At 28.3% G+C, this 25,794-nt stretch overlaps 4 protein-coding genes and 1 non-coding gene across 12 annotated transcripts; 3 read left to right on the top strand and 2 right to left on the bottom strand.

Moving 5' to 3' along the window:
* Nucleotides 1–673: 673 nt before the first annotated feature.
* Nucleotides 674–3,640, top strand: LOC105255302 (mannose-6-phosphate isomerase). Of its 2 annotated transcripts, none has more exons than XM_011264516.3 (6): nt 674–878; nt 1,818–2,145; nt 2,216–2,531; nt 2,763–2,930; nt 3,005–3,207; nt 3,284–3,640. In XM_011264516.3, exons 2-6 carry the CDS (start codon nt 1,831–1,833, stop codon nt 3,485–3,487), a joined length of 1,206 nt encoding a protein of 401 aa, XP_011262818.2. In that variant the 5' UTR covers nt 674–878; nt 1,818–1,830; the 3' UTR covers nt 3,488–3,640. The 2 variants fall into 2 exon arrangements, with proteins under 2 accessions (XP_011262818.2, XP_011262819.2); XM_011264517.3 differs by lacking the exon at nt 674–878 and adding an exon at nt 975–1,085.
* Nucleotides 3,641–3,749: 109 nt separating this feature from the next.
* On the bottom strand, nt 3,750–5,487 carry LOC105255301 (general transcription factor IIF subunit 2). Of its 2 annotated transcripts, XM_011264515.3 has the most exons (6): nt 5,274–5,487; nt 4,629–4,780; nt 4,476–4,565; nt 4,256–4,380; nt 4,040–4,183; nt 3,750–3,929 (listed from the first exon to the last, which is right to left on the bottom strand). In XM_011264515.3, the coding sequence occupies exons 1-6, from the start codon at nt 5,420–5,422 to the stop codon at nt 3,771–3,773; spliced, it is 819 nt and encodes a 272-aa protein (XP_011262817.2). In that variant the 5' UTR covers nt 5,423–5,487; the 3' UTR covers nt 3,750–3,770. The 2 variants fall into 2 exon arrangements, with proteins under 2 accessions (XP_011262817.2, XP_025270645.1); XM_025414860.1 differs by having other exon boundaries at nt 4,476–4,780.
* Nucleotides 5,488–5,799: 312 nt separating this feature from the next.
* On the top strand, nt 5,800–11,100 carry LOC105255300 (RNA exonuclease 5). Of its 3 annotated transcripts, none has more exons than XM_025414882.1 (10): nt 5,800–5,898; nt 6,587–6,746; nt 6,844–7,013; nt 7,090–7,336; nt 7,418–7,616; nt 7,828–8,047; nt 8,226–8,370; nt 8,442–8,692; nt 8,771–9,167; nt 10,641–10,934. In XM_025414882.1, exons 2-10 carry the CDS (start codon nt 6,621–6,623, stop codon nt 10,932–10,934), a joined length of 2,049 nt encoding a protein of 682 aa, XP_025270667.1. In that variant the 5' UTR covers nt 5,800–5,898; nt 6,587–6,620. The 3 variants fall into 3 exon arrangements, with proteins under 3 accessions (XP_025270667.1, XP_025270666.1, XP_025270669.1); XM_025414881.1 differs by having other exon boundaries at nt 5,800–5,954; XM_025414884.1 differs by lacking the exon at nt 5,800–5,898 and having other exon boundaries at nt 6,621–6,746; nt 10,641–11,100.
* Nucleotides 11,101–11,262: 162 nt separating this feature from the next.
* Nucleotides 11,263–19,173, bottom strand: LOC105255299 (dentin sialophosphoprotein). Of its 4 annotated transcripts, none has more exons than XM_025414704.1 (7): nt 18,944–19,173; nt 17,993–18,329; nt 17,654–17,910; nt 17,370–17,474; nt 17,139–17,228; nt 16,542–16,916; nt 11,263–16,430 (listed from the first exon to the last, which is right to left on the bottom strand). In XM_025414704.1, the coding sequence occupies exons 1-7, from the start codon at nt 18,990–18,992 to the stop codon at nt 11,497–11,499; spliced, it is 6,147 nt and encodes a 2,048-aa protein (XP_025270489.1). In that variant the 5' UTR covers nt 18,993–19,173; the 3' UTR covers nt 11,263–11,496. The 4 variants fall into 4 exon arrangements, with proteins under 4 accessions (XP_025270489.1, XP_025270491.1, XP_025270494.1 ...); XM_025414706.1 differs by having other exon boundaries at nt 17,993–18,290; XM_025414709.1 differs by lacking the exon at nt 18,944–19,173 and adding an exon at nt 18,842–18,932.
* Nucleotides 19,174–19,909: 736 nt separating this feature from the next.
* Nucleotides 19,910–19,982, top strand: Trnak-cuu. The gene has a single exon. It is a non-coding gene; the product is annotated as a tRNA-Lys (tRNA).
* The last annotated feature ends 5,812 nt before the right edge of the window (nt 19,983–25,794 follow it).

Below are 25,794 nucleotides of genomic sequence, written 5' to 3'. Positions count from 1 at the left end.
TTACAAAAATTATATATAAATTATATTTATATTATATTTATTTATTATATAAATTATATTTAAAATTATATAAATTATATTTATATTATATTTATTTATTTTATAAATTATATTTAAAATTATATTTATTTATTTACAAAAAATAAGCAAAAAAAGAGCAAGATCACTGTTCATTAGAGATTCCTTAGAAGATATCATGAAGTAATGCAAATCGAGTCTACATCTTGGCAATAAAAAATAGAAAATAATAAATTTGACAGATATTTCTTACATCTCAGATAATGATTGTAAATTGACGCAATTTCGATTTGACATTGTATTTTTGCAATTTTTTTCAATTTTTTTTCAATTTTTTTCTTCTCTTCTTTTCTCTCTTTTTAATGTTTAAATATTTTTATTATAGAAAATATATAAATAACATATATATATATATATATATATATATATATATATATATTTTGTTTATAAATATATAATTTATATTTATTTCATTCATTTACTTATCTCATTCTGTAAACAATATATAATGCAATATTAAAGGGAAAAAACTCTTATATTGAGCCAATTGAGCAACAGTTTTTAACTCTGTATGTGCATGTGTGTGTGTGTGTTGCATATCAGAGAGAGAAAGAGAGAGCTGGAAGTAATATTAGTAAAAATAATATTTAATGGCTTTTCAATTATAAATATATTTGTCTCTCTCCTATCTTTATAGATACAGATCGTTTGTACACAAAGAATGAGTTTGTCGTAATAATAATATTATTTAAAAAGAAAATAATTATGATTTATCTTCAAGAGGAAGTACGCGTACACGTAATTATATTGAAATGATAAGCTGTAAAGTAATACGATGAACTGCGACTTAGATAATACAGGTATTGTTATATCGTATGCTTGGATTTATTGAAGACGTTTGCTCGTTTCTTTTTTTACATTGTTTCGTACATAAAATGTTAGGAAGGGAAAGAAAAGGTTATGAACTTTTGAAGCATATGTATATAGTAATCACTAAATTATGTAAACAAATGCATACATAATCAGTACAGAGTGAAATATTCATGTTGCCACGCTTACAGGCTTGTGTAAGGATTATCATTTTCAATATGTCAATATGTATATTTATCAAGCAATAATTAGATCAAATTTCTGTTGAAAAATGGATAAAAATAGGCTGAACTAATAAACTTCCTCAGATCTGCAAATTTCAATTCTTTGATCATTGTTGAAAATTTTGTATCACATTTTTGTGTGCATATATTACTGATACATAATATAAAAATATAATAATAGTAAATTAAAAATAATGTAAAAATATAATAATAGTAAATTAAAAATAATGTAAAAATATAATAATAGTAAATTAAAAATATCTGTTGTATTATATAAATAAAGCTAAATTTAAGAGAATAGAATTATATGAAAATAAAAGATTATTTTATCTATAGAAAAAATATATATGTATATTATATAGGAGGATATATATTTTTATCAAACATTTCTTATAACTCTTACAAGATAAATGTTATAATATAATATATTAAGAAGTTTTATTCAATGAATATTATTTGTGCACAGAATCTTGTTAACATTCTATATAAATTCTATTATAAAAATCAAATGTATAAAAATGAATGATTTTAATTCTTACTGCGCATATGCAAATATTTAAAATTTATTAGCTCCTTGTGAATCTTGTTAGCGTTCTATATAAATTCTGTTATAGAGATCACAAATATAAAAAATAAAAAATAATTTTAATTATTTCTTATTGCATATGCAAATATTTGAAACTAAATTAGTTCCTTGTTACATAGATATATCTTTAAAATGGAACTCAAATGTGCAATTCAAACATATAATTGGGGAAAACATGGTATGGACAGTATTGTTGCAACTTTGATGAAATCAGCTAATACTGATTTTGTGGTGGATGAGGAAAAGACTTACGCGGAACTATGGATGGGTACTCACGTGAATGGTCCATCGTATCTCAAGGACACAAATATCTCCTTGCAGAAATATATTCAAGAGAATACTAAGGTGTTAGGTGATACGATACAAATGTTTGGCTCTGACTTGCCTTTTCTCTTTAAGGTCTTGTCTATTAATAAAGCTTTGTCCATTCAAGTGCATCCAAATAAGGTAATATATATTATTTGTATTTTTTTATTAACCGTAAGAGTAGTGTATTATGATTGATTTATGATTTCAGGAAAAGGCAAAAGAACTACACGAGTTGTATTCAAATATCTATAAGGATCCAAATCACAAACCAGAATTAGCGATAGCTTTGACCCCTTTCGAAGCACTCTGTGGATTCCGTCCAATCAATGAAATAAATGATTATCTGAGTAATATACCAGAGTTACTTTCTGTGATAGGAGAAACCAATGTTCGCCGTTTACTTCAAGCAACCGATTCTATGGTTGGTGACGCTTTGCGACAATGTTTTTACAGTCTTATGACCTGTGATTCTAATGAAGTGACACAACAGTTGAGAAGTTTGATAGACAGATTGCACAATACAGGTACAAATTTCTATATATAGAATGTTAAATAAATCATGATCAAAAATCCCATATGACAAAAAAAAAACATTTTTAAAAATAAAAATATTAATAAAAAAATAAAATTATTAATAAAATTTCTTTAATAATTATAACATGATTAACTGAATATCCTGAATATATTTTTGTATTCTCCCTTCTGTAGGAAGAAATTTTTATTAGAAAAATATAATCATATCCAGTTGCTCTTAGATGATTCTTACAGGCAGTGGATAAAAGCCGATGTATTAAAACGCCTCTATGCAGATTATCCTGGAGATGTGGGCTGTTTTACAATTTACCTGTTCAATTATATAACAATGCAGCCAGGCGAAGCCATATATATTGGACCAAATATACCTCATGCATATCTTTCTGGCGGTGAATTATTTTTGAACTTTTGAAATTTAAATATAAAAATATGAATGACTTATATATCGACTTTCAATTTTCAGATTGCATAGAGTGTATGGCATGTTCAGACAATGTGATACGAGCTGGACTTACACCAAAAGCAAAAGATGTGCCAACTTTAATACAAATATTATCGTTTGAATGCGAGTCAGCTTCTGCCAGAAAGATTCAACCATTCCGAGAAGATGTGTTCACCGAAGTTTTTCGTCCACCGATCCCAGAGTTTGCAGTAGCCAAGATCACTGTGAGTTTTAATGTGTTACCATTCAACAATTGTGATTGTATAGAAATATATGCATATATTTATATTACATATCCAGCTACCACCTGGACGACCATCTCACAATTTAAAACCAAGGAATTCAGCCAGCATTCTATTAATAGTGAGTGGCAAAGCAGAAATATCTTCCAAGATATTTTCTCGCGGCTCTGTTCTGTTTATCCCTGCTAATGAAGCAGTGGAAATTAAAGTTTTATGTGGCTGTCATCCTATGCTGATGTTTCAAGCATTTCCAAATATTTAAGGATATAAAAATCGACTAACAAATCTCTTGCAATGTTTGTAAAGTGCAAAATATACTTAATTTTTTGTCTTTAAAACAATTGGTATATCAAATAACTTTTGGTAAGGAACGTCCATTTTTCTAACTGCTATATGATTGTATATAATTTTTCTTTTAAGCATAATTATAAATTATACATTACTGGAAATTTACAGTAATTAAAAAGATATTCAATAAATTTTATTAATAACTAAATATTTATATATATATACATGCATAAACATGTATAAATAAGAAAAAAATGTCAATCATCTTCTGATTCATTGCCTCTTTTTGAAGTACCCTCGGTAGGTTTTTCCTCTTCCTTGTAATGTCGATATTCTGGTTTTAATTCCCACATATTTCTATGAGGATTTTTTAAGTTATAGTTACAAACTTCATTGAGGATTTCTTTTAAATAAACCTAAAATTTTTGAATATAATATGTGAGAGATATTAAATTCTTCTATAATACGTTACATATTTAAATATTGCATGAATAAATAAGATATATATATATATATATATATTTACAATAGGTTGTCTTGTAATTTTCACAAGATCTCTTATATTGTAATATTGATGTTTCTCAAATGCTGCAAAAAGCATATCTTGTACAGCATTTCTATCATCTCTCATTTTCTTTCCTTCTGCTTTCTTCTTCTCAGCATATTCAATCTGTAAAATGTTCACTGTTTATGAAACATCTTAATCTAATTATGTTAAAAAATATCAAAAGATAATACTCACATTGTGTTTGTGATCAGATACAGGCTTGAAATTCTGTACAACTCTATCTAATTGTTGAACTTGTCTTTGTGGCACAGAAGCTCTCTTGATACTCTCTAGTTTCAGCTTCATATAACAATTATCAGCTAAAAAAATATTTAGCAAAAAATGTTTGGAAAACATACATATATATATATAAAAATCTTTTTCTCAACACACTTTATTTGCATAAGTAATATACCATATGGTCTGCATTCTAATTTTTGTACAATCCTTCCTTCCATAAAAAGCTTCTCTGTTTCTGGAACAATTGCATCTGAGCTCGCGGATGCTGTAAGATTAATAGATATTGTCAGAAAATAAACATCAAATTTGAAAGTAGTGTCAAACTTACGGGTAACATGAGAAAATACTCCTAGCATTTGTCTAGTAACTGTCGTAACATCTAATCTATGTTGTTTTGGAATCTCTTCTTCTCCGGATTCTTTCAGAGCCAAAACAGCCTCTGACAGTTTGAGAGATACTTCGGCTTTCTGTCCTGGGTTTCTAGAAAAGATATACAAACATAAAATAATTCTCAAACAAGAAAATTTGGTATTAAAATTTTACACTTATAAAAATAAAATAAAATAAATTATAATATTATAAAATAAATATATAAATAAATTATAAAATATAATTATAAAATAAAATAATTCTCAAACAAGAAAATTAGATATTAAAATTTTACACTTATAAAAATAAAATAAAATAAATAAAATAAATATTATAAAATAAATTATAATATTATAAAATAAATATTATAAGATAAAATAATTCTCAAACAAGAAAATTAGATATTAAAATTTTACATTTATAAAAATTATCATTATAATTATATTAACAGCACAATGGTTTAATATATTTTTCAAACTATAAATCCTTCATAGCAGACACAAAATATTGCATCAAATATTACACTTTCTTTTTTGTTTTTTTATACCTCCAAGAACAATTTTAAATTACATATACAAATTAATGTAGCAATAGGCAAATTTACTTCGTAATTTTTAATTTGCCGACTTCTATATTGCCAGGTGCTTTTTCCCACTTGTTGGCTATATATTTAGGCACTTTGACAAGCCACACACCACGGCCAGCATTACTTAAATCCAGTTCTTTTTCCGTATGCGAGGTATTCGTGGACATTATCGTTATTATTTTTTTAATAGTGTGTAGTAAAAAAGATTATTTTTTCCTTTCTCTTAACACGATGTAATTATTATACTTTCCTTTTTTTTTAAACATACAAGCACTTGGGCAAAGTGAAATATTTATCTGAATCGTCTGCTTTCTGCTTACATCCTATGAATATATATAACAGTGATGAGAAATCATGGGGTAATTTTGGATATATTCAATTTGATTCGAAAGAAAATCGCTCGAAGCTGATTCCAATCAAAACAAAGAAATCTTTGAACCTTCAGCTTGATTGGTGAATCTATTTAAATTTAATTTGGTATATTTTTATCGTTCAGTTGGTACCTTGGACTATGTGTTTTAATAGTCAAAGGTTGGTACAAGATATTTGTACACTTTCTAACCTGAATCAACGTGAAATTTATTTTTAACAACACATTGCATTATTAAATCGGAGTAAAAGATGCTGAATTTTTCTCAAGCAGGTGATGTTAATCTACTGAAACCGATATATTACAAATATATAAAAGATTCTGTAATGGTAATGTATTACAGAATATATTTTACAATATATATAATAATGAATTTATTATTTATGAATTTATTATTATTTTGAAATATTTTTTTTCGCGAAAAATATTCTGTCTTATTTTTCACAATTAAATTATTACAGTTTGCAATAAAATATATTCAATATTCCGATTTCTTATAAAATCTAAATTATCATCCATTCATATTATTTTATCGAACCATATTATTTGATTGATAAATTATTTTATAATCTAGCAAATTGTGCAATATTTAATAAATAGTAAACTATTATTAAGTGATTATGAAAAGAATAATGAAATAGTAATTTTTAAACACACAATCTCATTTCGTTACTTTTCTCACAAATCAACATTGCATGGTATTTCTTTAACAAAAAAGCATGTTATTTCAAATTAAAAAAATTATTTTAAATTTTAATGTATTTCCAATATACAGAGAGACACGTTATATATTAAGAAAAATATAGATAGAGAAGATAGAGAAGAGAACTGTTTGAAATCTAAAAGTTATTAAACATAGTGTTGAAAAATTGTTATATGAAATATTTCTAAAAAGATATTATATCACACAAATATATATCCTGAAATAAATATGAAATTTAATTATATGTATTTGTTGCAGGTTATAAATGTTTTCAATAATCAAATATTAAATTATGAAGGAATTGACAACAAAACAATTACAAAGATTGGAAAAGAAGAAAGCAAAGATGGCGGCATTTTTGGAAATTGCAAAACTCAATGATAAAGACAAAGAAGCAAAATTACAGGCTTTGAGACAGGTTTATATTTAAATCTAAAATCATTTGAAGTAAAAATATATGCATAACATTTTGAAGAGGACTATACACATTGTTATTAAATTATAATTATTTTCAGACATCAATCACTGATAGCTCTAACACTCCAAACAATAATATAATAGGAGGAAATTCTAATTATAAACGGTCTTATAAAGATTTGGGTGATACATCCTCAGAAATTTCCGAGAAGAAGGAAGATGGTCATGAATCAGAGTCACAGAGTCTTTTTAATAATAAAAAACCCAGGTATTTGATTTATGAATATGCTCTATGAATAAGCTTTTATATATTGGATATAATTTATTCTTTTTTTTTTATACAGATTAAGCAATTGCGATGAATACATAAAGCTAAAGCAAGAACTTAGAAAACGTAAAAAAAAGCTTCAAGCAATTCCAAGGATTACCCTTAAAGCAGTTGGTGAGAATGCTACTCTAGATGTTGCAAATATGAAGAGTAGAATACCAATATTTCTCAGTGATATACAGCATCTTCTATTATATTCATTGCTTGGACATCATTCTCCCTACCTGCCAGCCAGATGGTGTCAACTTGAAAAATATAACAAAGTAATAGTCACAGTATTATCAAAAATAATATCTTATTTTAATCTATATTGTATGATTCAAAGTAAACAATTTTTCTTAAAGGTAAGCCATACTGTAGTTTTTGTGATTGAAGGCTTGTCTTCGTATCATTTCATGGCTTATGAGAACATGTTTCCACATATAACAAATAATTTGAAATATCACTTAGAGGTAGTAACACCTGCTACTTATGGAGCATCCATAATAGAGGAGCTTGCAGCTGTACCTTTGACAGGAACTCAAAGTGATAAATTAATAAGAAGTATGTATATATGTATAATTACATTGTATATTTATAAAATCTTTCTGATTTGTATCTTTCATTAAAATAAATTTTTTTTTAAGTATATTTTATCTACAAAGTAAGAAATTTTTAATTAATTAAATATAATTAAATATTTTTAGAGTATATAACAATTATAAATTATCTATTTTGTCATGTGAATGCGGAGGAGGTAATTCTCATTTTTCAGGATATGGTTCTGTGGAATCTGCTTTGCAAACAAATGGAAATGTCATAAAATTGCTGAGAAGCGTTTTTCCAATGCATTCGGCAAACGATGATGTGAAGAACGAATGCGATATAAGTTTACCATCTACTGATAAATTTTGTAGAACAAAGTTGCTTTTGTCATTATCACAGATGGTGGAAGAAAATTATCCTGTACCTTTGAAGGGAATATTAGCAGAAAAGTAAGATTTTTTTCATTATACAAACACAAAAATTATATTGTATAATAAAATTATAATTATATTTTATTATAAATATATAATTTAATTTTATTATTTTATTTTATTTTATTACAAATATATAATTTAATTTTATTATAAAATTATAATTATATTTATTTATAATTACTTTTTTTTTTAGATATGCTTCATATCTATTGACAAAAGATGTTTATGAAGAGGCCACAGCAACATCGCCAATGTTTGGTTTAGATTGCGAAATGTGTCTGACAACGAGTGGTAATCTAGAACTCGCCAGAATCACCATTGTGGATGAAAATATGAAGGTAAGTACCATTAAATATTTGCGTATTAAAAGGAAATACATATAAATCTGCGCTTTAATCTTTGTTCACAGGTTGTTTATGACACTCTGGTGAAACCGGAAAACACGATAACGAATTATCTAACTCGGTACAGCGGTATTACTAAAGAGATGTTAACCGATGTCACAGTTACGTTACACGATGTTCAGCAAACATTAAAAATGCTACTTCCTGCGGATGCGATTCTTGTAGGACAAAGCTTGAATTCTGACCTGCATACGTTAAAAATGATGCATCCCTATATCATTGATACTTCTGTAATATTCAATCTTACGGGAGACAGGTATTCTACATGAAATACCACAAATATTGACGTTATGTCTCTTGTGTGCATTTGTTTGATTTCATTTTTTTTACACAGATGCAGGAAAACAAAGTTGCAGATTTTGGCGCGCGAATTTCTCGGAGAGAATATCCAAGACAGTAAAGCTGGACACTGTTCGGCGGAGGATTCGAAGGCTTCAATGAAATTGGTCCAGTTAAAATTAGCGAATAGCGTCGATTATGGGGACGCCGTGTTGCTCGGTGACCGCAATATGAGAATAATGGGAGAAGAAACGGAGAAGGAAAAATCGCAATGGGCATTACAAAAAATGGAGATGAAAAAATATGCCACATCGATATTTAATCACATAACGAAAAATAAAAATACCGCCGCCATCATAGGTAGCAGTGAAATAATGTCCGAGTACTCCAAGTATCTGATGAATTCGTCTTTTAATGTCATGGATGATGAAAATTTCGCAAAAACCGATCAAGTTAGTACATGATTATTCCTATTTTTTGAGTTTGTTATTTCTATCTTTTTATTAATATTTAATTAATTAAATTAATATATATAAATTAATATATTTAATTAATTATATTAATATATTTAATTAATTATATTAATATTTAATTATATATTTTCTCGATATTAATACATTTATTCAAGACAAAAATTAAATATTTTTGTTAAATTAATTAAATATATTAATATAATTAATTAAATATATTAATTTAATTTATATATATTAATAAATATTATATATATTTATATATATATATATTAATTTAATTAATTAAATATTAATAAAAAGATAAAAATAACAAACTCAAAAAATAGGAATAAATGAATTAATAAATGTCTTGAATAACTATTAATATTGAGCAAATATACAGGGTGTTTCATTTTAATCCGACCATCTAAATTTCTCGGAACCTAAGCAAGATAGAGAAAAATGTTTTAGACAAAAGTTGTATGGTTTCAAGGGGGACATAAGATGGTGTCATTAGTTTGATCTTGAAGAGCCACCTGAAGGACACGCGAAGGTCAGCTCCAACTTTTTAAATGGGACACCCTATATGCTTTTGCATATTCTTGTAGCTCATCTCAAGAGCTTTCCAAAACACTATAATTAAGTTAGTTTTCATTAAGTACTTTCCAAGTTATGAGGCTTGAAATCATTTTTTAATTTTACATAAACCGTAAAATATCTTGTAAAATATTCATTTTTCGATTATTTTACCTTAATACTTTTATGTACAAAATAATGAAAAGAATCAATTGGTGTAAAGAAAACTCATAGTTGTTTCGAAAAAAAATATGTAATTTGCAATTAACAATTACATATTTTTTCTTAAAAATAACTATGTCTTTTCTTTACACCAATTGATTCCTCTCATTATTTTGTACATAAAAGTATTAAGGTAAAATAATCGAAAATTGAATATTTTACCAAGATATTTTACGGTTTATGTAAAATTAAAAAATGATTTTAAGCCTCATAACTTGGAAAGTACTTAATGAAAACTAACTTAATTATAGTGTTTTGGAAAGCTCTTGAGATGAGCTACAAGAATATGCAAAAGCATATAGGGTGTCCCATTTAAAAAGTTGGAGCTGACCTTCGCGTGTCCTTCAGGTGGCTCTTCAAGATCAAACTAATGACACCATCTTATGTCCCCCTTGAAACCATACAACTTTTGTCTAAAACATTTTTCTCTATCTTGCTTAGGTTCCGAGAAATTTAGGTGGTCGGATTAAAATGAAACACCCTGTATAATTAAATATATTAATATAATTAATTAAATATATTAATTTAATTAATTTATACATATTAATTTAATTAATTAAATATTGATAAAAAGATAGAAATATCGAACTCAAAAAATAGGAATAATAAAAAAAAAAATAAAGTAATTTTAATTATTTCAACATTATATTTAACATCGATTTATTATAATCACAGGTACGTCTCGTAATAGCGGATAATAATAAACACGCCGTAGATCGAACTGCAGAAATTGCAATGGAACACGCTTTCGTGTTGTGTCACGTGAGAATAAAAGAAGAGCAATTGAAGGAAGAACAGGTAGAGAAAACGTTGCACACTGTGAATAAGTGGAGCCACATGCTTTGGCAACATAATGCTATAAACAGCCTTGCATGCGTGATATTCGGTGGACAAAATAATGCCGCGAATGGTGCCTGTTTCTTGAATATCAAAACGGAAGTGTCGTCAGATATTGTCATACGAGCTTAAAAAAGTCCGTTGCTGTGGACCTATCTTAATTATTAAATAATCTATGAGAAAAAGAAATAACGATCTTTTTTTTTGTTAATATTGGATAAGAGCGTAGAGAATTTCTCGTGGCTATGTATCAATTTAGATACAATTGTACAAATAAGTTAATATTTTATATCCTTTGTATTACCTTGATATTTGGAAAAAAAATTATCAAATAATTTGCAGAATATATTTATTTGCATAACATGCTTTATATATAAAAAAGGAATCTTATAAAGAAAAAAACCAAATATATGTTCAATGTATTTATATATTATGCGATAAGTATATATAAATACATTGGACATTAGAAAATTATATTAATACACGCAATCAAAAAATACAGCATCTTCCCAATTTTATTTCTTGATAACACGAATATTTTATTCTAGAACAACACTTTGCTCAAAATGTCGAATAATGATAAAATCCATATGTGTAAATACAGTAACTTAATCTTATATGAATTATAAAGTTTTTTTTTTTTAATTTATGAAATATTAGTGAAAATTAAAAAGAACGTTTTCAAAACGCATTATTAAAAAAATCGATTACTTGAGGATGCCTTTTGCTTCTCAAGATACATCATATAAGCCGAAACGGGTTCCCGGTTATTCCTAGCGAGCATACGTTCTCTCAATGAAGCTGCTGCGGAACTGCCTGATGATTGTTTTTCAGCCTTTTGTAGATCTACTACAGTGAATTCTGTGGTGCTACCAAATGAACTCGATGCGACCAAGCCACCCTCGTTCTTCGCAGTCGTTGCCTTCGATTTTTTGCCGGACAAAACTGATGGACCACTCTGTTGCTGGATTTGTGAACGTTTCTTTTTCGCTCTCGTTGGCTGATCCGTCAGATTTTCGACCACATCATCTGGAAGTCGTTTCAATCCTGAAGACGATGGTAAGGAATCACTCTTCCCCGTAACTTCCTTTCTTTGTTTCTTGTCAGGAATCTTTAAAACTTGCTTCTGAGTCTTTTCGATATTCTCTCGCTTTTTCTTTTTTAATTCTTTTGTATTTCTAGCCCTAATGCGCATCTCTGCAGCATGAATCGCTTCTAGGGCTTCTTTCCGTGCTTTGATAAAAGCAATATTTTTGGATTTAATCGGATCTGATGGAATATTTTGTTTTTGGAGTTTATTAGATCCCAGATCCTTAGTGGATTTTAATTCTGAGGTTCGAATTTGTGACGATGAAATTTTTTCCTCTCTCTTCTTCTTCTTCTGCTTTATATCTAATAACTTTACTGGTACCATTTCTTCACTTTCCGCTATCTTTTGTCGTTTAGATTTTTTCTGAACTACGTCCGCAGATAAATTCAAGTCTGAACTATCTACAATTTCATAATTTTTTCTCTTACGTCGCATCGACTCCGTTTTATTTTTGCGAATATTCTTTTGAAGCACGTCCTCTTCGTTCACATTTTCATTCCGTTCAATAACATTAAGTTGCTTCTTCTTCCGTTTCTTTTCCTTTTCATCAGTTTGATTATCTCTGCTATCATCTTCTACGATTTCTTGCGCAAGTTTAATACGTTTTTTCTTTTTAGGAACATCTGATTCCATCACATCTTGAGTCAAGGCTTCATCAGGGATATTTTCGCTTGAAATGTCTTCCGTTCGCGCTTTACGTTTCTTCTGTTTCTTTCTACGCTTTTGTATGCCATCATCACCAGATGAAATTATCAGATTAAGTATTTCCTCTTTAGCAGTTTCCAATTTTGTTTTAGCTTGCGCAATGTCCTTCACCTTTTTAGCAGAGGATACTTTTTTCTCTCCTGAATCAAGTTCCACGTTTAAGGCTGATGTGCTTGCCTCTTCATCATTTTCCAATTTTGTCCTCGTTTGTGCAATATTCTTCACCTTTTTAGCAGAGGACACTTTTTTCTCTCCTGAATCAAGTTCCACGTTTAAGGCTGATGTGCTTGCCTCTTCATCATTTTCCAATTTTGTCCTAGTTTGTGCAATATCCTTTACCTTTTTAGCAGAGGATGGTTTTTTCTCTCTTGAATAAAGTTCCATACTTAATGCTGGTGCACTTTCATTTAATTTCTCTTTTCGGAGATATCTTATTGTAGGTGATTCAGTATGAGTGATATTCATTGTTTTGCGTAAATCACTCATCTTGGAATGTACCGGTTTCGAGAGTCCTGCTTTTTCTATAGCTTCCAGTAGGTCGGATGGAAGACTTCTATTTAATCGTTTTTTCTCATCGGTTGTAGGATTAAATTCCCTTAAACTGACGTTCTCTCTTAATATGGAATCTCTCTTGGATTTCTTTTTCTTAAACGAAGTATCTGTCTGTGTTGTTTTCGTGTCATCTGTCTTGATATCCTTAATTTCTGAAATTCTCATCGCTGTTTCAGGTGTTTCAGTAAACTCGAATTTTTGCGTGTCAAGTTTTGGGGTACTACATCCTATAAATTTGTGCGATTTTGGCAACTTTCTTATTTTTTCAGACTTATTTGATTGTTCCATCAAGTCTTGTTCTGTTACATTTTCTGGAAAAAATTGTACATTTGATCTCTTTTTTTTTTTAGCTGACAAATTAGGTGTATCCAATAAAACAATATCTTCATTCTTTTGTGTAATCGATGAATCTGAGTGTGATGTATCTAATAAAATGGTTTTGTTTTCCATGTCAGATTTTTTTTTCTTGAAATCTCGTTTTATTTTTGTGCTTTTTACCTCAGGTGAAAGCATTTTTGTATTAGATGGAATACATTTAATAGAGTTTCCTTCTGTGTCTCCCTCCTCCTCATCCAATATAACATTTTCTTCCGCTTTGTTTTCCACATTTTCCACATCCTGTTCATTATTTTTATTTTTTATTCTCTTCTGTTTTGCAACTTTATTCTTTTCTTTTACATTTTGTTCATCTATACCTTCAACATCCACTTCCTCCTTTTCCGCATCCATATCTTGTTGATTACTTTTATTTTTTTTCTTCTTTTTCGCAACTTTATTCTTTTCTTTTATATTTTGTTCATCTATACCTTCAACATCCACTTCCTCCTTTTCTATATCCATGTCTTGTTCATTTCTTTTATTTTTTATTTTCTTCTTTTTTGCAACTTTATTCTTTTCTTTTGTACTCTGTTCGTCTATACTTTCAACATCTACTTCCTCCTTTTCTTCCTCGGCTTCTTTCATATTTTTCACATTTTCTTCTTCATTGTTACTTTCCTCTTTTTCTTCATCATCATGGAAAATGTTGTCATCATCATCATCATCATCATCATTATCATCGGCTTCTTCTTCTTCTTCTTCTTCTTCTATTACTTCATCATCATCAACTATAAAACTTGCAAGATCTGAACCATCATCATCAGGATCTGAAGCTTCCGATTCTGAAGCTCGGCACTCATCAGCAGGTACATTATCATCAGAAAATTTTTGTTCTCCTCCATTCAAATTATATTCTTTCTCAATATCAGAATTAATTAATGAATTAACATCAGAATTACTGTCAGAATCATTGCTATGAGTTTCAAGTGGAATAGCTGGAATGTAAGAATCTTCATCACTGCTATCTGATTTCTCATCAGAATTTGATCCATTAGATGCTATTATAGAATAGTTTTTAGCAAACTTCATAACTGGTATAACTACTTCATCTTTATCACTTTCATCATCATTTGACGTCTCAACATTTGGCAAATTCTTCTCTTCAGATTTGCTCGTGTTTTCATCTGTATCTTGTGATTTATTCAAGGAACGTTTTTTCTTTTGTGATTTTTTTTCCGAATCTTGTACTTTCTTTTCTAAATATAATGTGTCATCCAATCCTTTTCTTGAATACTCTTTTTGAGATTTATTTAGAGAAATATTTTGGACAACTTTATCTTCTTGCCTTGAAGGTATATCTTTTGTTGAAGATTTATTCAATGATTTTCTTCTTTCCATTGATTCTGATAAAGATTTATTTTTCTCATTTACTCGCAAGCTTCTGTTTGATCTATTTGAATCATCTTCAATTTCATCTGATTCATCATCTGTTTCAAATGATTGTTTCATTGCTTTTACAATTTGCCCTGATTTATTTAATTTGGAAACAGAACGATCATTACTTTGATTCAAAATTGCTTTAAACTCATTTACAGATTTATCTACATTCGCAATAAAATCGTCCGATTCATCTTCCGTACAGCTAAGTGAAGAATCCTTACATTTTTCAAGCATATGTTTTTTTCTAAATGAATTACTTGCTTCTTTATCGCTTTCTTCTTCCTCTATCATAATCAATGATTTTTTATCACGATTTCTTTCTTTCATCTTTGCATCTTGATTTTCTGATGATGAGTCTTCATTTATTGTGAGCAATTGTTCATAATTCGTTGTTCTTACGTCTGATCGGCTCTTTAATAACACAGTATCATCGGAATCATATTCGAAAGATTCAGCTTCTTTTGCCGCTTTTATGTTTTCAGCAGCCAACCATGCTTTCTTATCTACCAAGACAAGATCACATTCAGTTTCGCTTTCATTTTCTTTCAATAACTGAGAATTAGAGTGCACTGAGCTGATTTCAACATCCATTTCCTCTTCAATTTCTTTTTCGTTAAAATTATCACTAGGATTAGCATGAAACACACTAACATCAGGATCGATATTCGTATTTGTATCTTCCTGGTTTTTCAATTGCAAATCCTCTTTTTCTTTTTCTAACTGATCATGTATATTATCTGTATTTTTCTGTGTCAAGTCTTGTTTTGCAATATTTTTCAATGTACTTTTTGTTTCTGTTTTTTTAGACGACATATTTGTTGGGAATTTTTCGGAAGATTCTGTTAAAATAGGAGATAGAAGAACATCTTGAATTTCTGCATTATCCTCATTTGATGCATTGGATGTGGAATTAAATGTTTCCAGAGGAGCATTGGAGGATTCTAAATCTGATTCTATTGCATACTTCGAGGAATTCCTCTGTTCCTGTTCTGTAAAATCAGTATTATCAATATTATCCTGAGTTATAATTGACTGTTTTTCTACTGGATTGGATTGATCATTAGAATCTTTATTAACTGATGATGTGCCTACTAAATCTACTGAGGGAGATTTATTTTGATCTTGATCTTGACATTGCTCTTCTAATTTAATTTCATTATCATCAATTATAGAAATAGATTTCGAGTTTTTTGTGTTATCACTTTCCTGTTCTATTTTACTTTGTATTTTAGACGAATTTGGACTTTTATTTAATTCAATTTTGTTAAAATTTTTGCTAACGACTTCATCTGATTCAGCGATATCTTCTATTGTATTTTCAATAGATTTACTTATCTGTTTAATAGGTGTTTTATCTTTGACAGTAGCTTCGTCAATTACTTCTACATCTTCATGTTGTAGTAAAATTGATTCATTTGTATCGTTTGTAGTCGATTTATTATCTGCTTCATGTATCAAGCTCTGTCTTTTAGTTGTATCATTTATTGAAGGGCTACCTGAACACTTTTGTTTGTCTGTTAAATCTGAAATCAAAGAATCTGTAGAAATATCCATCTTTTCTTCAATTCTATCAATAACATTTTTGCATAAACTGTCGCATTTTATTATAGATTCTTTTGAGTGATATTGTTTACCTAAATTTGATTCATTTTTAGTAAATTTAGTTTCCTTTTCATTTGACGATTTATTCACAAATATTGGACTCAGACATTTCGTTGATGATGTCACATTGATAATAGCCTGTATGTTGCTTTCTAACGAGTCACTAATAATATTCAGAGTTTGATTTTCCTTGTTACCCGGGCTTTCTTTTTGTTCCATAGGATTCATAAAGTTTTCAATCTTAATCATTAATTCCTTCGAATATTTTACTGACTTTTCTTTTCCTGGTGAATTTTTAATTATTTCCAGTTTATCTTCTTCTTTAGCACTTGAAAGAAGATTTGAATTGTTCTGCATTTCATCAGTTGTACTACTAGATGAATTTTCCTCAGATTTGCGTTTTCCAGCTATTATAAATGTAAAAAAAAATATATAAATTTTGACTTATACTATTTTATATGAATTGATATGTATAAGCGTAACACTTTTAAGTAGTTGTAATAAAGGTAATGTGTGAATCTAATACTATATAATAATTTGAGATGTAATAGATGTATTTTTTAAAGTACAAGAAAAGTATAATTATAATATTTGAAGATATAGGAAAACAATTTTTCAATTTTACTTACCAAGAATAGTTTCATTGTCCTTTGTTATTTTATCTGTATGTTCATGTATTTCGTCTTTTTCCTCTGATAGTCGAAGTACTTGTTCTGATTCTGAATAAACAGATGAAACAGTATTAATAACTAAGATAGATAAGATAATTGAAGGTGATTTGTTCGCAAAAAAATTTAGTAAGATAAAAGCATTTTTTTTTAAATTATATTGAATTATATTGAATTAAAAACTTTGCTTACCATGAGTATCTTCTTCAACTTCACTATGTATACTTTGACTTTTCTTGTTAATTCTTTGGCTTTGTTGGAAACGTAATGCTTTTTCTGAAGAAGAATCTGAGTTTCCTGCATATTTAATAAAATAGATTTGTTATACATTCGGACTACACAAACATTAAATAAATTGTATATAAATGTGTTGTATGTAAATAACACATACATGTTAGGTATTAAATAATATGTTCATATATGATTTTTGACATAAATATTTACTTGTTAATAGACGCAACAATTTAAAAAACTACCTGAATTTGTTAATTCCTCAGTCTCAACTATTGTAGCATCCAATCGTACATAAGGTATAAGGTTCTTCTTTTCATCTTCTTCTTTAACTGGAGAACCTGGTGTCACATGTCGTTTATATGTTTTAATTGGTGTGCCAGGCTGACTTCTATTTTGCTCAGAAAAAGATTCTGGATCGACAGAACTAGCTCTTGTTCTACGTGTTCTAACCACCGGCAATGGTGATTTTGCTTCAGAACCAGCTCGTATAAAACGCTTACTGGTAATTATTTCAAATAAAACATTGCATCAAATAATTTTATACATATATCATGTATTCTATTAAATATGATATAGCATACCTTGATGCTCGAGTGTTAATTTTAGTAGGAGTACCAATAGAACCAGCAGTCAAATAGCTCCTTGTAATTCTTTTCTTAGGTGTCTCTACGATATCGACGTCTATTGATTCATTGATATCCGAAGAAATGGAAGGCTTCCTAGTACGACCATCTCTTAATGTTTCATTATCCATGGTTGCTCGACTTCTAGTGTTTCTGACCAGTTGACTATTGCTGATGCTACTAGTATCGCTTTCAGGGGAGACTGGTGAATGTTTACTCTGCTTTATTCTGCTGCTACGGCGCAATGGAGAATTCACTGTAGAATGTATGTTAAACCTCTGAGATCGTGTACGACCTATGATAACAATATACAAAATAACGAAAAATTAAGTTAACTAAATCAATATAAAAACAAGATCTGAAAGAAAAATCCAATTTTGAAATCTAGCAATTCTTTGTACGATTAAGCAATTAGGGAAAATATGTTTGTAATTTTGCCTTTGTTTTCATATAAAATATTTACACATATTGTCTATATAAAAAATATAAAAATATAAAATATAAAAATATAAAATATAAAAATATGAAATATAAAAATATAAAATATAAAAATATAAAATAATAATTAAGAATAAAGAATATTAAAAAATAAATCAAAAGACTAGATATAGAATATTACAAACATATTAATAAACTAACAAATCAATATATTCAGTTACAGGTCAAAGGGGGAAATAAACAAGGCATCGATATCTTCGAAACCGGCGAGATATTTTAATGATAGCGATCCCGAGAAATCTCAAGAGAAATTCAAGAAAATCATTTAGAAATGGAAACAAGAAGAATAAGCAGAGAAAATTCACTTGCATTCACGTCCTGCTCGGCGATGAACGGGAGCCAATGTCGAATCGACCGTTAAAATCAACCGTCTCGCGCGCAGTAAGTCCGAAAAAAATGTGCGATACAAACCTGTTTTCGACTCCGCATCGTCGTCTGAGTCTCTCACAGATCGCGGCATCCCTGGGATTATTTATATTGCGCCGGTCAAATAATTATCATTCGTATACAGGGCGAGAGATATGGGCACGTAGCGAATGCCAGCGAAAAAAGGTTATCAGAAACCACGTGTTTACTCGCCGATACGAATTTCGAAAGTCCATGAAGAGCATTAGAGCCAGCGATCGATGAACCTTGCCGATTTTCCGTTGTCCGCGTGACACGCGCGACATCTGCCGGCGAGCGCTCGAGACAACTGTCACTTGTCTCCCTTCAAAATCGACTGTCGATTAAGATAATTTAATTTAAATTCGTAATTACCGCGCGCAGTCGCTTGATGTCGTGGATCGCGTATAATTCTCGAAGAACTTTAGGACTAAATTCAATTTCGTTGTCTAGAAAATATTTATGGGAACTGTAGAAAGTTTTAGCGCGTTCTATTTCTTTGAACGAAAACTACTTTCACGGAGATACTTGGGGATAAATCGTGCAGACTTCTATTGAAATTTATTGGTAAGAGTTATTAAAATATGCTTCCAGTAATATTTTGATATTTTCGATTATATGTGTAAATAATACAAAAAAAATTGACTAGGTATACTAGTATTACTCTACAGATTTTCATAGTCATTATTAAGATATGATTGTAATGATATTTTAAGGCCGCGTGAAGTGATTCTTAATTTGCAATAAAATTCGGAACATATTTGCAGAAAAAAAATATATATCTACATGTATAAAATACATACTCAAACACACATAAATATATTAGCAAAGTACAGCATGTAAAATTATAAATAGAATTCGATCTTGAATTTTATTGAATATTGTCGTTTAAAATCAATTTTGTATGAACATTTTTTGTAGTAATATTTATAATTAATGTTTAACTATTTTTTTCTTGTTTAAAAGACTCTCTCAAAAAAGGATTTCTATCAAGCCCGGCTAGCTCAGTCGGTAGAGCATGAGACTCTTAATCTCAGGGTCGTGGGTTCGAGCCCCACGTTGGGCGAATTTTTTTTTATCATATCGTTGTTTGTTAACTAGCGAAAAAAAACAATGCATTATTTATTTTTAAAGTTTATTTTTGAAAAAGCTATTTTTTTAAAGTTTATTTTTATCAAATTGTTAAATATTTAAAAAAATTTAAAGATATAAGAATTGTATAATATTATGAAATACATGCAACTTTCTTTTCTAATTGATTTATCTTTTTTACAGGGGAAGCACAAAACAAGGATGAATATCTTACGCTATACTCTTTATAATAATTCGTTATCAACACTAATCCATCTGCGAATTAGAGATACACGCGGTATAAGGTGAAAGGCTGTCCCTGATCAGGTAAAGAATTTGTTTCTTTCTTGGCTGATTTATCAGTGTTTTTGTCTTTTAAACAAGAAAAGTTAAAGAATAAAGCGTATAATTCATGAAAGACTCATACTGATAAGAAAAAAGATACTTTTATAATCTCTAATCAATATATATCAATATATAGAATAGACTTTTGGTTATCGAGGCTACATCGATCTATTTCAGCTGTAATTTCATTAATTCAATTTCATCAATTTCGATTAATTTATTAAAAAAGTTTGTTTGATATTTATAGAAATCGCATAATATCGTATACAATGACAACTGACAATAGTAATTGATAGTGAAAAATTGAAAATTTCAGAAAAATAATAGCGATACTAAAATGAATGAAGTGATATGAAATAACTTTCAACATTACAATTGACTTGTTATACTTTTTTAAAATTTGTTCAATGATATTCTTAGATAATTATCGCATTTTTAAAATGATTTTATAATAATCGTTCGATTAAATGTGGGAAATATAATACAATTAATTATTTATTATTAACAAGATACATTAAATTTTTTCTATTCAAAATACAACATGTTATCTATTAGATTGTTTGCAGACTGTAATCTAACGTAACAATCGAGTTTCGTGTGTTTTGAATACATGTTATTTCACAAAAATTAAAAAGAAAATACGTTAAGGAGTTTAAATAATTTAGCTTAATTATTTAGATTTAATAATTATTTAGATAATTATTATTAATAATTATTTAGATTTAATAATCAAGATCCAAACTAATTGATGTCTGCTATATTAAATAAAGACGTCGAACCAAGCACGATTCATCTCAATTACGCGCGAAAGATTCTCTATAACGTGTCATTAAGTTCAGTCTTGAATCATTTCACATGTTCCGCGGACATGGACAGTAGCTTCATATAATGACTCGTATGTTTTTTGCTTTCGACATCATTATTCATTTAAAGAGCAAATACTCAAATTTGATAATTGTAATTAAGATTTTAATTTATAGATAAATAAACATACATGTATGAATTTAAATAAAAAAAAATTAATTTAAATAAAATTTAATTCAAATAGAATTTAAATAAAAAAAAATTAATTGAATTTTATAAGTGAATATTCGAATAGATGTACAGAATATTTTAAAATTAACTCTGAGAATTTAATGAGAGTTTAATTTTAATGATAAGCTTTGACGAATCTAGAGTAGATTTTTTTTAAGAAAATTATCGAAAGAAATAATTAATTTTTTCTCTCCCTCTCTCTTTCTCTCCCTCTCTCTTTCTCTCCCTCTCTCTTTCTCTCTCAATAAATATTTTGCACGAAACAAAGGATTCTTTTCTTCTTTGCGGTGAATCAATAGTTAGTTTGCGTTGGAAGAGAATCAGCATACATTTTGCAAGCGTTATTTAGTCTCTGTGCACTTAAATTGCACGTTTGCACTTTGATAACTCGCTGATCACTTCATTTACGGTTCTGATTATATATTTATAACGATTTCACCAACAGGATTTAGTATGAAACACGATCCCTAAGTTGATGAACGAGAGGGATCGGGTCACGTACAAGCAACTTTGTTGACGTAATAATATACGAATCGGTGCGCGTACGCAAGAAGTAAGATAAGGAGCGTCGAGACGAAATCTCTCGTCGCGTCTGACTAAGTCGAGTGCTTACTACTTGCCGCTTTGATTCGCTTCACACCTCCGCGGATTCCATTCCTTGATGCACAATTTTTTTCGGGTAACGGCTGATTATTGTAATATTTTGACAGACATATATTTTGATTTCGAGCACACGTTTTTAATATACAGGGTGTCCCGAAATTACCGCTTCATATTTTAAAGGTATTCTCTAAAAGTGAATCAGAGTATTATCATACTGAAAAACAGTAAATAGTCACTGATTACAGCAGTTATAAGTGCAGCACTGTAAATCAGTGATACATTATTGAAAGAATCAGTTAATAAGTTTGACTGTTTTAATCAGTAATATTTCTCAATATCAGTAATATTCCTTTCGTTATTGTCCGTAATATTAAACTATAATTCAGCTCTCCATCTATTTCATATAAAATTAAAAATTTTATTTATATTTACTAAATATTTATTATATTAAAAATATTAAATATTTATATATAAATATATAAATATTAAATATTAAATATTTATTATATTAAAAATTTTATTTTATTTATATTACATGCATATTCTCTCTAAAAGTGAATCAGTGTATTATCACTGAAAAACAGTAAATAGTCACTGATTACAGCAGTTATAAATACAGCACTGTAAATCAGTGATATTTTATTGAAAGAATCAGTCAATAATTTTGACTGTTTTAATCAGTAATATTTCTCAATATCAGTAATATTCCTTTCGTTATTGTCGGTAATATTAAACTATAATTCAGCTCTCCATCTATTTCATATAAAATTAAAAATTTTATTTATATTTACTAAATATTTATTATATTAAAAATTTTATTTTATTTATATTACATGCATATTGAACTTATTTTAAATAGATAACGAACGAATAATTTTTATTAAGTCGCCAGACATTTAATTGTCCGACTTATAAAGATCGATTTAATATCTGAAGCCTCTCTATTGAGCTTGTATCAGAAATTAAATCGAAGTAATACTTCTAATTTTAAATGTCGCTCTTTGCAAACTTTATATAATTCTTATAACTAAAATTAAATACGAGAGAGATAGCGATTGTAGCGGTAAATGAACGAACTAGCGATTACTGGTTTTACAGTAAAATTTACTGATTTTAGAGTGAATTTTATTTTAACTGACCATAATCAGTGAGATATAAGATAAAATAACAAAAAAAATAAGCGTTTCCGTTGAAAATCAGTAAAATACTCACTGATTCTCAGTGAAATCTTATTTTACTGTTTAAATTAGTGATATTTTCACTGATTCACTTTTAGAGAGTAGATTCAATGTCTAATTTGAAAACGATTTTTCCTCAACGAAAACGTCGAGGCACTAATAGTTTTCGAGTTATAAATGATTGAAAATAAAAGGTTTTTCGGAAACTAAGCCTTATGGGAATAAAATATTAATAAAGTCACATTCTTTAGTTAATTTTAGGTAGAGTTTACTTTAATAGAATTTTAATTTAAGGTTTAGTTAGAAAGACATGATTAGATAACAAAAATTGGGAATATGCAAAAAATAATGATCTCCTTCGACATTTTCGCTGAGGAAAAATCGGCCAGAGAATCTACCTTTAAAATATGAAGCGGTAGTTTCGGGACACCCTGTATATTTTATATTTGATTTTCGGGAATTCTTGATTAAATCGATTTTAATATTTCAATTCTTAAATTGCAAAAATTCTTAAACACTCCTTGATCATAGATTCTATAGAGCTCCAAGTTTTTCAATAATGACTTTCGCGATCCATATTTTCAGCGACTATCGACTTCATGTTTATAACCGAATAACGTAACATGACCTAATTCTGTTAGGGCTGTACGCTTGCGTCTTGTCGAATCGATATTATCCCGGTCGACAAGCGATAACAGATTCTATAGAGCTCCAAGTTTTTTAATAATGACTTTCGCGATCCATATTTTCAGCGACTATCGACTCCATGTTTATAACCGGATAACGTAACGTGACCTAATTCTGTTAGGGCTGTACGCTTGCGTCTTGTCGAATCGATATTATCCTGGTCGACAGGCGATAACAGATTCAGCAATATATTTTTATAGATTCAACAATAGAAGAGAGAGAGAGTTGACAGGAAAGAAATTCATTAATGAAGTTTTCCTTTATTGATATACTTTTCACTCATTTTTCACAATATTGGAAAACACAATATTTGTTTCGAATGTTTTCTGTATGAAGAAAAATTAATTACAATTTAATGCATTGTAAATAAAAAAATAAAAAAATAAAATAAATAAATAAATATATACATATATATATATATATATATATATATATATATATATATGAAGCAAAATATTAAAAAATATAGTAAAATAAGAAATTAAAAAAGCATCTTGAAAAAAATTTATTTTCAATTATGTATCAAAATAAATCTACGTTGCCTTTTTCGAAAATTTTTTCCAGAAAAGTTTTTTTAAAATATTACATTATATTCATAGATTAGAAATATATAAATTTCGCGCAACAAGATTAATAATTTGTTTGAATTTGCTATGTTTAATTTTATTTATGTTGCATACGTATTTTGATTACATTTATAAATTGTTCTAAATAAATTAAATATAATATATTATTATTGTTATTATTTATTTAATATTAAATTAATATTTAATATTTTGAGATATTAAATTTTATTATATCGGTATTTTTCTTTTCATTAAAATATGCAAACAATGTGATGCATGCTTTACGGGATGAATCACGACAAGTTGTTAGGAAGATAATGTCTTTCTTTATCAGTTTCTTCTCAGGAAGCTATGTGTCCCTTGACCTCCTCTTATTGCTTCTTGGATTGGATCGTATATTTCCTTATCTATCATGCAGCGGATATGCCTTTGAATACCGTACAAGTTCATTTTGAGAAACCGAGTGTGATGTTACATAATAACATCCGTTTTATTGAAATTAGTTTAGGATCTTAAAATGTCGCGATGAGTGAGTCATTCAATTATGAAACCTGAAAAGTTAAAAAAGAAGCTAATTTCTTGATTCACAAAGTAATTTTAATAATTCTCAAGAGAAATAGCAAATGTTATTATCGTATTAATACATAATAAAGTATTAATATCATAATAAAAGAATTAATATCGTATTCATACTTTTTATAATATATTATACTATTGTCTATAGCGTCGTGATCTAAAGTGCGAGTGTTGCAAATTATTAGATTCACTCATGGAATCACGAATCAATTGTTCAACCGAAAATGGTGCATGAATTTGCGTTGAATTGATTGGCCTTCAACCCCGCGCCGATATTATGATTCGTGTCAATGTACCTTCTTAAAGAATTAGAAAGCAAAACAGACGATACAAATATTTTTTATATTTGTTTAAATTGAATTCTTTTTTATGTTTACGCTTTTTTCACATTTAATTAATTTTTTATTCGAAATTATCCTAGTTATTTCAAATTGTACACAGTAAAAAATTTTGTGTTAAATTTAACATATTTCACATGTCCCAATTTATCCACTCTAATTTTAATGTTAATTTAACAGAAGGCAAGTATGTAAATAAATAACACAAATAATATGTTTAAAAATTAACACAAAAGTGTAACACTTAATCTTTATTTGGAAATAAAGTTTATGTCAAATTAACATATTTATAATGTTAAATTTAATTAAAAGAAAATGTTATTCTTACATTTTTATGATAAATAACAAAAGAGATATGTCGATTTAACATATGGAAACTGTTATAGAAAGAAAAATAACACAATTTATCTGTTCATTTTAACATATAATATATTTCATCAAAAATTCGTGCATTTACATATTAAATGTGTTGTTTTAAC

Source organism: Camponotus floridanus, unplaced genomic scaffold, assembly GCF_003227725.1.
Source record: "Camponotus floridanus strain SB8 unplaced genomic scaffold, Cflo_v7.5 scaffold113, whole genome shotgun sequence".
Taxonomy (NCBI): domain Eukaryota; kingdom Metazoa; phylum Arthropoda; class Insecta; order Hymenoptera; family Formicidae; genus Camponotus; species Camponotus floridanus.
Note: the sequence above shows the minus strand (reverse complement) of the source record. Positions and strands in the feature narration are given on the sequence as shown.

Excerpts from the sequence above, each read along its gene's own strand:
- LOC105255302 (XM_011264516.3), top strand. The coding sequence starts at position 1,831 with ATGGAACTCAAATGTGCAATTCAAACATATAATTGGGGAAAACATGGT. Across the intron at positions 2,146-2,215 it reads TTCAAGTGCATCCAAATAAG|GAAAAGGCAAAAGAACTACA; the intron begins GTAATATATATT and ends TTATGATTTCAG. Across the intron at positions 2,931-3,004 it reads TCATGCATATCTTTCTGGCG|ATTGCATAGAGTGTATGGCA; the intron begins GTGAATTATTTT and ends TTCAATTTTCAG.
- LOC105255301 (XM_025414860.1), bottom strand. The coding sequence starts at position 5,422 with ATGTCCACGAATACCTCGCATACGGAAAAAGAACTGGATTTAAGTAAT. Across the intron at positions 4,184-4,255 it reads TATCTGATCACAAACACAAT|ATTGAATATGCTGAGAAGAA; the intron begins GTGAGTATTATC and ends AACATTTTACAG. Across the intron at positions 3,930-4,039 it reads AAATTACAAGACAACCTATT|GTTTATTTAAAAGAAATCCT; the intron begins GTAAATATATAT and ends CAAAAATTTTAG.
- LOC105255300 (XM_025414884.1), top strand. The coding sequence starts at position 6,621 with ATGAAGGAATTGACAACAAAACAATTACAAAGATTGGAAAAGAAGAAA. Across the intron at positions 7,617-7,827 it reads AAGTGATAAATTAATAAGAA|GATATGGTTCTGTGGAATCT; the intron begins GTATGTATATAT and ends CTCATTTTTCAG. Across the intron at positions 8,048-8,225 it reads AAGGGAATATTAGCAGAAAA|ATATGCTTCATATCTATTGA; the intron begins GTAAGATTTTTT and ends TTTTTTTTTTAG.
- LOC105255299 (XM_025414704.1), bottom strand. The coding sequence starts at position 18,992 with ATGCCGCGATCTGTGAGAGACTCAGACGACGATGCGGAGTCGAAAACA. Across the intron at positions 18,330-18,943 it reads CGATGCGGAGTCGAAAACAG|GTCGTACACGATCTCAGAGG; the intron begins GTTTGTATCGCA and ends TTGTTATCATAG. Across the intron at positions 17,475-17,653 it reads TGAGGAATTAACAAATTCAG|GAAACTCAGATTCTTCTTCA; the intron begins GTAGTTTTTTAA and ends TTAAATATGCAG.